Source organism: Urocampus carinirostris, chromosome 4 (assembly GCF_059441175.1).
Source record: "Urocampus carinirostris isolate Australia breed hairy pipefish chromosome 4, RoL_Ucar_1.0, whole genome shotgun sequence".
Lineage (NCBI taxonomy): Eukaryota > Metazoa > Chordata > Actinopteri > Syngnathiformes > Syngnathidae > Urocampus > Urocampus carinirostris.
In genome coordinates, this window is record NC_142352.1 from 36,127,748 (window position 1) to 36,141,902 (window position 14,155).

At 40.5% G+C, this 14,155-nt stretch overlaps 1 protein-coding gene across 2 annotated transcripts in view; it reads right to left on the reverse strand.

The window, feature by feature from the left end:
• lmo1 (LIM domain only 1) overlaps window positions 1-14,155 on the reverse strand; it is a 64,673-nt gene that overhangs the window by 24,448 nt on the left and 26,070 nt on the right. The window contains exon 2 of one of the 2 annotated variants that reach the window (XM_088334385.1): window positions 4,795-5,089. In XM_088334385.1, the coding sequence (XP_088190511.1) occupies window positions 4,795-5,089 (295 nt within the window). The remainder of the gene's footprint in view (window positions 1-4,794; window positions 5,090-14,155) is intronic. The other variant, XM_088334386.1, reaches the window with a different exon arrangement.

Here is a 14,155-nt window from a genome sequence, read left to right on the forward strand (position 1 = left end):
TAACAATTTGATTTTGTAGTTTCTCGTTATAAGGAGGTCAGACGGTTATTGCTATGGTGACACCATACTGTTTCATTGTTAGGCTGCTCCAAGTTAGGTGAGCCATTGCTTCTTTGCCACAGGTATAATTGTCGTTATTCATTCTATACCTAAATAAGTTTTACAGGTATGCTGACTGTGGCTGGCTGTATTAGGTTGTCTTGTTATATTTTGTTTTGCTGCTTGACTAGATGTGGTGCAATATTGTATTTTGCAAGTGGTTGATCACCTCATTTTTTTATTCCCACTTATCTACAGGTTAATTTAAAGTTCCCCAATGTATTTGCAGATCCATGCTTGAATAACATTACATGCGGATAATAGTGTGTTATATGACTTTGAGCTTTAATAAAATTCAATAAAACAAAACACATAAATGCCATTTTTTTTCTGTTTTCACTTTTGGACACATACAAGATCACATAGGATGCCAGTTTGTATATGTTAACTATTATTCCTCATGTGCAATTTGACAGTTGAGACTAACTTGCAAAATGGAATTAAAAAGAACAAGTTTCAAGTGTTTTTTGTATGCTCATTAAAAATTAACACTAAATATCTGAAGTTTTGATCCATCCCAGTTTTGACCCTTAGTATTTTTTCAAAAAGGGATGCTGAATAGATGCTGTATAAGATATATTTACAATGTTTTAGCTACTTAATTGTAAGATATTCATTTTTAATCAATGTCTAAAACATGTCTGGATATTGATACATAAGTACTTTCCCCAATATTTGTTTTTCAATACCATGAGCATTTTTTTAAAGTAGTATTGTAGACTTTAGAGCAGAGCGTTTTTACTAATTAGTGCAAAGGGCACCAAGTTTCATATGCATTTCCAAAATGAAAACTTAACATGTTATTATTATGTTATTACAAGGTTATTTTTTGAAGGGGGGTTAAATAGACTCAGCCAATAAAATAATAATAATATTTTTACAAGAAAATCACAATGACCCAGCACTGGTAAGCTACTTCCAGGACAGGTCCCTAGCAGCTCAGCTGTCCTTAGGGTGCACCTTGGTGCCCACGATCACCACGTTGGAAACCCCTGCTTCAGAGCATCAATGTTATTTGTATTTGTACACAATCCATATTAGATAAGATGAGTAAAAAGAAACCTGACTTTTCAATTGTGAGTGCGCAATAGCGCCCATTAGCTTCTAATGTCATTTTTATTTCAGGTCCTAGTTTCTGTTGCCCTGTCCCTTAAAACAAAGTTTATGCCAAGCACACAAGACTGTAAAAAACATGTATCTTGGCTTTGTACAGAAAAATAGGGTTTTGTATGTTATTTATTATAGTATTATAATTGATGCCTTATAAATATGTTTTCCTTTTCATCGTGACATTTATGTATCTTGTTTATTACATTTAAGGCTTTAACTATGTTTTAACCCTGGAGTGCCAGGCAATGTTCCCTCTAATTTTCCACGGGTCTGAGCGTTCACACAAAGTCGGTGAGCAACGCTTGAAACAACAATGAGCAACCATAATCCCAAGTGTGGCAAGATAATTAATTATCAAACATGTCTAAAACTTGACATCAAGTTACATTTTGCTGAGTTTCCGGCAATGCTAAATTATTTTTCTCTTTTGAATGAATTGACTCATGTACTATTGCAAAGGTTGTACGGCCTACAAACGTCGTTTGTTCTTACAATTCTTTCACAAGATAGCCATTTCTTTTTATTTCCTGATCTATTTTGTCGCATGATATTAACATTTTGGGGGGCTTATTTAGTCGGTTATAAGATACAGAACTGTACTTAATCACATTTTTTAGTGGAAGTACAATGTTGGCAACAAGATTCGCTTGATATAATTGGAAATTATTTGAATGCAACACAAACGTTTTCTTATTTTTTTCCGTGTTTTTTTCTACTTTTTTTTAAATCCCTTCAAAAAATCTCATTGTGTTTATTTTTTCTGAGCTGTTACTTTTTTCTTTTTGTTCTCTATTTTTTTTCCTACATTTCTTTCTTTTCTTTTTTTCTGGCTTTTTTTTCTAATTTTTTCCTTCTTTTTTTCCTCTTCCTTTTTTCTCAGCTTTTCACTACTTTTTCATTTTGGTATTTTTTTCTTTTTTGTTCTATTCCCCCCTTCCTTTAAGTCATTTTGTGCATATTTTTACATAATATTTGGTCATGTTGGGATTAAAGAAGCAAAAACAACCTGAAGAGACGTTTAGGACCCTTGTGCGCTGGCTAGATTTTCTTGTGCGCTGAGAATGTGCGAGCAGTGCGCAATTGCGCAAGCGCGCAGTTTAGAGGGAACACTGGTGCCAGGTCTAATCTCATTGTAAACAATGATCACCACGGTGTTATCGGTGACAATAAAGTCAATACTAATTCTAGTTTTTTGAATAAGCGAGCACGAGGAGGGTCACCATGCCAGAGCTTCACATATAGGATGAAGCATTCACAATGCACCCTTAAATAAATGTTTTTTGGGTGCATCACTTAAACTAGTATTGATTAAAGGCTGCATTCCCAGAATGACTAATACAACGTTTTTTTTCCCAAAACATAACTAAATGAAAGATTAAAATTTTATGTTGTTTTGAATTCAGTTAAAGCAGCCGGAAAAAAGAAGTATATTTCAGTCTTAAAATAATATCTAAAACATAATAAATCCTTGGCAGGTTGTTGTATTGTGTAGAGAAATTAATTTGCTGCGATTTTCGCTTTGCCTTGACCTTGATTTTGTTTTAGTGTGCTCTGGAAAAAGGCAAGAAGAATGTCAGATTTGGAAAATGAAAAACATCTCATTGCTTGACAAATTGTTTTCAAACTCGTTGTTGTTATTGCTTTTCCCAAAAGGTAATGTGTTTCACAAGAGATGGAATACCATTGTCAAGCAAGTTTAGATGTAAGTTTAGGTATTAAAAAACAGTTGTGCATTTCATAGGAGACAAATCTGGATGAAACAGCAATTTAAAGCTTTTGGCCATTTTTGAATGTCAATTCCTCACAGACAGTAAATATGGTTTGCTCTGTTCAATAGTTGGGTCAAAAATAGCCTAATTTGGGCAAGGATGAACTGATCCATTACTTAAGTTATGTTGATCCAACCTGCAGGGTTGATATTCAATAAAAACACCAAGTCAAAAAGAAAGTGTGTCAATTTGTTTGAAATAACTGTCCCTAAATTAGGTTGTTTTGTAAAAATTTAAAATCTTGTGAATTTGTCATCATATTGTACAAAACAATCCCCCAAACTGGATCCTTTTATTAGATGATGTCAGAGTGTTTTTAGCGTTATAAATTCCTAACACAGTCATGCATTTCAACCAGCTCCCCTGACCATCTAGTGAAAATGGCAAGGTGCCCACTGAAGTTGTGTGTTCGTTCTTTGTGAATTTGTTGTCTCAATCATGCTCACACGATAGTGATACAATTAACGTTCATCGCGTGAATCTTTTTTAGATCTAGAACATAACTGGAACATATAATTGAGAAGCCAGAGCTTTTTCTTTGAATACATTGAAATCCCGACTTTGTGTCTGTTCTTTAAAAGTTACGCAAGTGTAGCTCAGCATGCCTGTGTTATGTTTCGTTTTTTATTTGTGTGGGAGAGGCGTGGTTTTCGTGAACAAAGCGCCCTAGTTCCTGCTGATAACCGTCTCCACCAAAATATCTTATAAGAAAAGGCATCGACGTTGTATGAGAGGCCGTTTTAGAAGTACATCATGATTGCTCTAAAGTACAACATTGTACTCTCACACATGCACAACTATACTATCATGCACACACTGATATACCCAAGCACAGATACTATTATGCTATATTATTCTGTACCCACATACACACTATTCCATTCTCTCACACATACAACTATATTCTCCCAAACTCACTACTATAATTTCTCACACATATTGCTATGCTCTTAAACACACACTACTATACTCTCTCACACATTAAAATAATCTCATACACATAGTGTTATGCTGTCACACACATATTACTATACTCTCACTCATATACTTTTTTACTCTCTCACACATACTACTATTCTGGGAGCAAATCTAGTTTGACGTTGAACTGTACAACATACAGTACACATACAGATCAGTGTGCAACAACACTGAGAGGTGAGATGATCATCACACAATGTGTGATAAACCCATATAGCTACTGTATATCATTTTTGGTGTGTGAGAAAAATATTAGTGTTTGTGTGTGTACGTGTAAAAGTAAAATGCTGTGAGTGAAAGTCTATAGTAGTGCATGTGTGTGTAGAAGAGCAACTGATAGGGTGCGACGGACTATAGTAGTATGTGTGTGATAGTATGGTAGTATGTGAGTGAAATCATTGTAGAATGTGTATGAGAGTAAAGTATAGTTGTATGTATGAAAGATAATTGCTGTGTATTTATACAAGTATAATAAAACGTGTGAGAGAGCATAGGAGTGTTTAAAAGACAGTTTCGTAGTGATTGTGCATTGGGAATGACTGTGTCTGTATGACTGTACGGCTGTGCACCTGTGAAAGTATGATGTTTTATGTGAGAGCAATTGTGATTTACTCCAAAAATGCCCCTCATATCGTTGGATCAAAGGTAAAATAAGATGATTTAATCCCTATATTTTCTGGCGTAAGAGCTTAAGGGGATTGTTCTCGTTTTTCAAGTCTTCTGAGTGTTGAATGTCTAAAATAATCTCACTTTGAAAAAGAAAATGTGCACAGATTGGAGTCTAAACGCCTGCAATCGCCCACTAAATGGCAAATAAAACCTATTGTGACGCTTTTACCTCTCGCGAACGGCGGCGGTGAAGCCCGCTATCTTTTGTGTTAGCGGCGACTGCAGTGAAGTGATTGTGTGTCTTTCTTGCCTCAGGTAGTCCCGGCGACACAGGATGAGGTTGGCTTTCGTATAAAGGGTGGAGCCCACCTCCCCGAGGCGGCAGTCGCAGCAGGCACATTTCAGACAGTCCTCGTGCCAGTATTTGTCCAGGGCCTTGAGTAGGTAGCGGTCTTTAATCTTGCGGTTGCAGCCAGCGCAGCCCTTCTGCTTCCCTTTGGGCTGGACGGAGAGCATCGGCACACCTGAAGTGATAAGGAGACAAACAGCCGCGTGTGATTTACGGCAGTAGGAGCTCTAGTGACTTTTGCGCCCTCTTTTCGATAAGCGTCCGACCTGCTTCGTATGGAAAAACCCTCTTCCGTGTACAGTAGATAAACACAGGCGGGGTCACATTGGACGACGAAACCCTCGCTTGCTCGTGCCGCTAAGAACACGCTGTAACACTCGCGTTACATGATCACTCTCAGCAGTGGCAAAGCGCGATACATAATACATCAAATCCGGGATCTATTTTGCGTATTGTGGTACTTACAGCCAGCCGCGTAGTGCATTAGTTAGCATTTCATCAAGCCTATTCCACTCAACTGTCCAGAGCCGTAAAAAGCTCCTCATGGGCTTTGTTTTGTATAGATTAACATTAACCTTTTAAAAAGCCTCTGACCGCAAAACACGCTGCTAGCGGGCCCTGGTGAGTAACGTTAAGGCCTAAGTGCCTTTTAGCATGCACTCACTCGACTTGGCACACACGCCGAGCGCTTTTACACTCCCCGGCGCTGGAGCGTCTGCAACGAGCGAGCCCAAAGTTAGCCGACTCGCAAATTGCCCCGGTGTCACGCAGGCCCCCTTTAAGTGAGCCTTTTAGCCTCCTAAAGGACAAATAAAGTCCATTTAATAACTGCACTAAACACTAATAGTCTATGTGTGGCTGACATTTGTGTTGGTACTAAAAGCCCCCCTCAGGCCACGGCTGGTATCGAGGCAGGGGCGCTCGGCTCCCTCTCTGCAGCACTAACAGGTCAGCCACAGCTGAGAGCAGCGCACAACAGCTCTTAAGACACTCTCTCACACACTGAGCTATTGATCTGGCTAAAAGAACACACAGTGGACGCCACTTGCCACTCTCTTTCAGAACACGTTCCCCCCACACCAGCCCCCTCCAAAAATTGGACACCCAGAGGAGGGGGGTTGCCCGAATTTGGTGAGTGCGGCTGGCTACCCACCTCTAAAGGCAGAGATGTGTGACATGGAGTATTGTGTGTCTGTGCGTCTGTTTTGGGGAGTTTCATAGATAAGTGAAGGAGAGCAAATGTCTGCTGTTTGACTATTACGCTGCTGCTGTGTTTGATTTTTGTCCACGTGCTGTTTGTGCTTGATGCCGAATTGTAAACTCAGCTTCACTTTGCACACTGTTTCTCTGCGCCTGTCATGTTTGCCCTTCAAAGAAGTGTTTTTTTTTTGGGTTGGCCTGCGTGTTAAACAACATTGCTTCCTTCCTTGAAAACACAAAGAGCACAAACATGTACAGCAAGGACAGGCCGTTTGAAAAAAAAAAACGTCCTTGGTGAACTGAAGTGTTTGTTTCAATGTGTTCATTTTAATTGGACTGGGAGGAAATTTGACAATAAAGTGTGCTCGTCTACAACTGACTTTTTGTTCGATTAGCGCCACACTGGTATGTGCTCAAGGAAATACTTTTAAGAAGAACAGCAGTTTAAAACCCCAAATCCGAAAGGCAACGTATTCAAAAGCTCTAAGTGGAAAACTTTGCATTCAAAAGAACAAGTTAACTAAAACAAACCACCAGAATCACGATTTCTGTTAACAAAAAAATCTAAAGTTCAGTTGACGCTTGTGTATTAGGGGTAGGCAATACTCGGAATTTTAGTATCTATCAGATCCAAGTAAATAAATACTGATTCTTTTTCTTGGAAATGTAATAATCATTTAATAATTGAACCCTTAACATTGAGATAGTTTATTGTTTTTTTTAGGGTAAACAAAGCCAATTTCATTTTAATTTCATAATCAAATTGTAACCGATATTTCCTGATTATAAATTGCCCACAAGTTGGTCAGTTGCCACCATAAGTATCAAAGTCTCAAACTGTTGCCTTGGCCGAATAATATATATTTATATTCCAAATCGACACGCTAAGCTATCTTTGCCGATCACGTATACATATCTTGTATCGACAATTAAGATTCGCTTTTAGTGATAATGTTCAATTAATTGTGTCTGTATTTTGCCTTCTGCCTGCTGAAAAGAAGACACCATTTAACAAAATTGAAATGTTGATTAAAAAAAATGACATGCCACATTCATTTTAACCATCTACTCACAAAAGCGTAAGTGTGAAAAATATTTGCTTTGTCTGATTCCGAGGTCAAATAAATCATCGTATTAGCCACTGACCTTTTTGTATAAGAGTGTTGTGTGGTGGTGTTAATACATCTTATTTCATTATTGGATGTGAAAAGTAAAGGCTAATTGGTGTAGCTCTGCTTTGGAATCCATCAATTAGTCTGCAGCCCTTCCTCCATCTTGCCGTCCTTTAAGCAGACCCCTTGAAGTTTCCACATTATGATCACAAAGAAAAATATATAAATACAAATGTTAGGTGCAAATTAATCTAAAAAGCTTCAAATTCAAGCCACAGAGGCCGAGGGCAGACTCCTCTACCTGTATTTCATGGCTTGTTAGGGGAGCTCTCTGCAGGTATGCCAACCATCCTCCTCTGACAGACTTCCACACAACTACAGAGCAGTCATAATGAGGAGAGAGAAAAAGTGCACACGCTCCAGAGTCTTTTGAAAAAGAAAACATTTAGGTCCCTGGGGGATCACAAAACTCTTTTAATTTGCCTTTCATGACAACTAATTAGGAATTCCATTCGAAATCTTTGCTTTAAATAAGATAACTAATTACACAAAAAGGTCGTTCTTCCACCTCCGGAGAACTACTCCTAATTGGTTGAGACTAGCACATTCTCCTGAAACATATCACGTGTGTGTTTTACATCCTGCTTGAAAAGGCCAACACTTCGAAAGATTAACCTATCTTGGAATGACTGGATTTGTCGTCAGCCGTTTGCCTGCATGAGACAATGCCCTGCTCAACTCCTCACCGTAGAACACCAACACTGACTTTAGTGTTCGGTAAGCGTCCCTGCTGAGCCAACATGATCTTTGTGAAATTAAGGGAAAATAAGACTACAGGAATCCCTTGCTGTATCACGGTTAACTTATCACGGTTTGGCCACTTTGATGATTTTCATCGTGCATCGTATTTTACATTCTGATTGTCTAAACAGAGGAATATACTTTCTATTGGCAACACAGTAGGGCATTTCTGTCCGCTATACTTACTGTGGAGCCACTTGTGGTTCTTTGATGCTCATTAGTGACTCCCTGGCGCTTTTAAAAAAATGTTTGGCAATGGAAAATATATGGTTTCTGTAGGACGTAACCAAAGAGTAAATGCGGTTTTCCAAAACGTCGACACGGTGGCGCCAAAGTTTTATGTAAAGTGGATCTTGTCCTTAATCCGTACAGTTGCGCAAATTAAACAATCGTATATCTAAAATGGGCAGCACGGCGGCGAAGTGGTTAGTGCGTGTGCGGCACAGTTCTGAGGTCGTGGGAACCTCCTGCGTGGGTTCAAATCCAGCTCCCGGCCTTACTGTGCAGAGTTTGTATGTTCTCCCCGTGCTTGCGTGGGTTTCCTCCGGGCACTCGGTTTCCTCCCACGTTCCAAAGACATACATTTCAGATGAATTGGCCGGTCCAAATTGTCCCTAGGTGTGACTGAGCGAGTGAGTTGTCTGTCCCCATGTGCCCTGCGATTGGCTGGCAACCAGTTCAGGGTGTCCCCTGCCCACTGCCCGATGATTGCTGGGATGGGCTCCAGCACCCCCGCGACCCTACTGAGGATAAGCGGTGCAGCTGATGAGATGAGAATAGATGAGATATCTAAAATGTATGATTTGACAGTACAGAAGTTATTCGAAAAAAAAAGGTTTATAAAGTACTTTTATTTTTATTTACATCAGTAAATGCGCAGAAGACGTCAGCAATACCAAAACCATCTGCACCCGTGCCAATCAGAAGCCCTGGATAACTTCTGAGATACGCAAATTGCTAAAGGCACGGAACCTTGCCTTTAAATCTGGTGACGAGGAGGCGCTGAGATCAGCGAGGGCTAACCTGAACCGTGCTATCAGACTAGCAAAGCGATCGCACAGTCAAAAAATCCAGGACCGTTTCCTCAGCACAACCAACACCAGGGAAATGTGGAAAGGCATTCAGGCCATCACCAGATACAAGCCAATCACCGCCCCAGTGCAGGACACTAGCATGGACTTTCTGAATGACCTCAACAACTTCTTTGGGAGGTTCTAGGCACAAAATGGCACCCCTGCAGCGAAAGCGGTTCCACATCAGGACGAAAGAGCACTCCTCCTGGACTCAACATACGTGAGGAAGACCCTGAGAAGGGTCAACACACGGAAGGCTCCAGACCCTGACAACATTCCAGGGCGGGTCCTTAGGGAGTGCGCCGATCAGCTGGCTTGTGTACTAACAGACATTTTCAACACCTCGCTAAAACAAGCCACGGTACCATCATGCTTCAAGATTGCCACCATCATCCCAGTGCCAAAGAACCCCCAGATCTTATCATTGAACGATTACCGGCCCGTTGCACTGACTCCCATCATAATGAAGTGCTTTGAGAGACTGGTTAAAGAGCACATCACCTCCAGTCTCCCCTCCTCACTCGACCCCTTTCAGTTTGCCTACCGGACAAACCGCTCCACCGGGGATGCCATCTCCTCTGCGCTTCACCTGAGCCTGACACACGTAGAGGAGAAGAACACCCATGTGCGGATGCTGTTCCTGGACTTCAGTTCAGCATTTAACACCATCATCCCACAACACCTGATAGACAAAATGCGAGGTCATCACTCTCAGCACGGGCTCCCCCCAAGGCTGTGTCCTGAGCCCCTTGCTGTTCACCCTGATGACACACGACTGCGTCCCTAAGTCAGCCACAAACCACATCGTGAAGTTTGCGGACGACACAACAGTGGTGGGCCTCATCAGGGACGACAACGACCTGGCCTAGAGAGGAGGTGGAGCAGTTGGTGGGCTGGTGCAGGGACAACAGCCTGGTCCTGAATGTTGACAAAACTAAAGAGATCATTATCGTCTTTAGGAAAAACCAGCCCAACCATGCCCCACTTCTCATCAACAACAAGGCTGTGGAGGTTGTCAGCAGCATCAAGTTCCTAGGGGTGCACATCACAAACAAACTCACCTGGTCCGTGAACAGTGCATCACTGGTGAAGAGGGCACAGCAGCGCCTGTACTTCCTGCGGAGGATGAGGAGAGCCCACCTGCCCCCACCCTCCTTCATCACATTCTACAGGGGCACCATAGAGAGTATCCTGACCAGCTGTATCTCTGTGTGGTGTGGAGGCTGCAGCGCTTCTGACTGGGGTAGTGTGAGGAGGGTGACGAGGACAGCAGAGAAAATCATCGGGACTTCTCTCCCCTCCATTCAGGACATTGGCCAGAAGCGCTGCCTATCCCAAGCCAAGAACATTATCAGGGACCCCTCTCACCCCCATCATGGACTGTTCACTCTGCTAGCCTCTGGGAAGAGGTACTGCAGTGTGCAGTGCAGGACCACCAGGTTCCACAATAGTCTTGTCCCCCTGGCCATTAGACTGTTAAATGGTCAAACAAACACATAGTAAATCTAAACTGCTGCTAATCTGTACATCTGTTGGTTTTGTTTGACTTTTTTTTGCACTACTGGCAGTTCTTTATAGATAGCCACTCCTTGCACATCTGTTCTCCTCTGCACTATTGTACTACAGTGTTATTGTTACTGTTTACCTGACTTGTTTACCTGACTGCCCATTTTGCACATCTGGTTAGCTGCTCCTCTTGCACTCGTTGCACTACTGTAAAATACTATACATAGCCATAATTATTTAGTATATTATTAGTACTCAATACTCCAACTCAATACAACATTTTATTTATATTTATATCTGTACATTCAAGGAAACTGTGTGGGTCAGATGTATCGACATTTCGTTCTGTATACACGTGTACTAGAATGACAATAAAGTAGATCTGAATCTGAATCTGAATCTCATTTGTGTAGCAAATACTTGAGCCTGTAAATTGGGTTTCTTCTTGAGTAATAAATAAATGAATAAAGTTTTCTTCTTACTGACTATCGCAGAACATTTTGGGAAAGCAACACGTGCAGAAAACAAGGGATTATTATACATGGACTTTCACAGCAAAACAGGAAGAAAAATCCCGGCCATGGAAATACGATGCCATAGGAAAATTCTGGGCATCAGTTACATAGCCCATGTGACAAACGAAACGGCGCGCAACACTTTAAGGAGGCACATTCGACCCCACAGAGAACAGTTGTCAACTGACGAAAACTTTAGTGCTTCGGTCACGTCAACATATCATCAGGACTGGCAAAGATAATTTTTCAGGGTACAGTCCACAGAGTAAGACCAAAAAGAGCTGGGCCGACCACGTTAGGAATGGACTGGTACTAACTTTGCCACGACCCCGAAAACAGTGAAGAAAGCTTTCCAAAGTTGCATCCTCATTGGTGCCCCACTAAGGGATCCGTGAACCGTGAACTGTACATGTATTTGTTAACCCAGTGGGCTATTAGGTTGGATTAGGTACCAAGCTTGACCAAGCAAGAGTTTATGCTTAGCAAAATGTTCTCATAATTAAATCTGCATGAAAATTGGGGGGAGGAGTTCATGAACATTGCTTTGGATTGCACAGCAAGTGTTGGCAAGAAAACACAATGGCTCTTCTACATACATTCCATACATGCTACTCGAGAAGTAAGAGATACAAGTGGTCTTTTAAGCAAAAATCTTGCCTGACATAGTCCAAGTTACGCGAATTTCCAGACGCTACCGCTAGAAGGTCAAGTGCTCAAGCTTGCTCACCGCCAGCAACAACTTGTCCCAGTTGGCAGGTGCATTTCCAGCCATACAGACCTGATCCCTGCATTTGTGTTGTGTTGTTTTTTTTGATCGCATAGAATCTTTAACCCTGGAAAACCCAAGAACACTTACCTCCTTTGGAAAATTTGGACCCGTGGGTTCTTAAGGGTTAAAGTCATTTTGTTATAATCTTATCAATCTTACTGCTGCATCTGTATGTTCAATCACTATTTGAATGTGTTTTTAGTGATCAGGATAATGTTATAGCCATTATGTGGATGCCATTGGAGGCCGGCAACGGATTATTTGTTTTTAAGTTATTTCGTATCGGTAAATTTGCTCATGAAAAAAGAAATTCTAGGTAAACACAATCAGGGAAATAATTATTTTTTTGTATGTAGAAGTATCACTGCATAAAAGTAAGGACTAAGATTGCCCATGCAAAGCAAAAATCAAGTATAAATTCTGAGGAAAAAAATATAATTCTCCTCATTTCAGATTTATTTGTATTTTGTGATATACTGTTTTCTTCTTTCGCTATATTTTTCTCACTCTTAAAACTCCAAGGTTCAAACAAACAAAAAATATATTATCTTTGTATTCTATCTGTTGATTAATTGACAAAATTATAAACATGTTAATCAAATAATTAAAATAATTATTTGTTGCAGGCTGAGCTCTCAGCTTCAAAAACCAGATAGTATTCTGCTGCAGAGTTAGTAAACAAAAAAATAGGTCAAATATTGATTTAAATTCGCAAAAATTTGCCTGTTGTTCTGTTAATTTGTAAATGTTGAACTGCAAATAAGTGGGTCTGCTGTGACATGTTTGACTCCCTCCCACATATAATCTGATTATACAGTAATCCCTCGGTGTATTGTGTTTTACTTTCCGCATTTCCGATAATTCAAGATTGTTCATCGCGCATGGTGTCCTGCAGTAGACAACACACACCAAATGCTATCACGGGGGCAGTATACAGAGGGTTTCGTGTGTGTGTGTGTGTGTGTGTGTGTTAAGAGTTGGCGCGACAGTCTGTGTGGACGACTGTTATGGCGTGGGCAGGTGCAGAAGTCAATGTGTCCATCAAAACAAACAGCAAAGCACAGAGACAGCTAGTATTTTAGCGGTTTGTTGGATAGAAAACAAATTCATCAATAAATCTCACGACCGGGTTATCCATGAACAGTTATCGGGTCCAGGAAGAGACTGAAGTAGTGTCAAGAGGGAAACCAAGAGCAAGGTTGCAGGTCTGGCCTACTGCTAAAGCTATGTCACAACCCACCCCTGCCGAACCTATATCGCACCAACGCCATTTCCGCTACCCATGAAACGAATGGCCTGGAGCTACAACTCGTGAAAACCGCTATTATCATGACTTGGATTTTATTTCTTACGGGGACCAGGCTTCACCGAGGATCCCTGATGCTAGTGTACAGCTCACCAGCCTGTCGAAAAATAAAGAAGCCCTCCAATTTTGTTGTACTTTTGGAGAATGACAATGAAGACCATTTATGGCAATTTTGGGTTTGGTGTTTTTAGTTGTAGATCTATAGTTTTTATTTTCTTACAGTCATATATATAGATAGATAGATAGAGAGAGAGAGAGAGAGAGAGAGAGAGAGAGAGAGAGAGAGAAAGAGAGAGAGAAAGAGAGATATGTATATGTATATATATATGTATATATTATACGTTAATATCTAACAAATGAAAAAATATTTCTACTTCGTGAATTTTGACTATCGAGGGACTCTTTTGGAACGCAATTCCCATGAAAAACAATAAATTACTGTATAATTTGGAAGCAACCTCTGGAATAAGAGGAATGTGGAGTAACATTTACTTCAATGTACTCACTTTTGTTAGTATTATAATTTGAAATCTGATAATACTGACAGCAAAAGTAGTTTGGCTTTGATATTTTTGGGGCATTTTGCTTGATACATCGTGAAACTTTCCTACATCGCGACGTTTTCTTTACATTCTTAAACAGGATAAGTATGAGTTTTTCGAGCAGAGCGGCATGACTTATCCGCCAATGGAAGGAATTAAAATGCTATTAGTAGTGCGTGCAAAGGCCTGTCATGGCTCTCTTCTTCCATCCAACCACTTCCTTTGAGATCATATCTCTTAACAATATGTACTGTAACTTTTTTCTTTTCCAGCCAGTCTGTCAGAGCATGTATTTCCCATTACGGTGATAGCATCCCATTTTCTGCGTTACCCTATTTAGACTTTAGAGTTATCGGCTCATCGCAGAACGTTTTTGATATATTAAAGGATTTAAAGGAAAATGTGGAGCAGTCATTG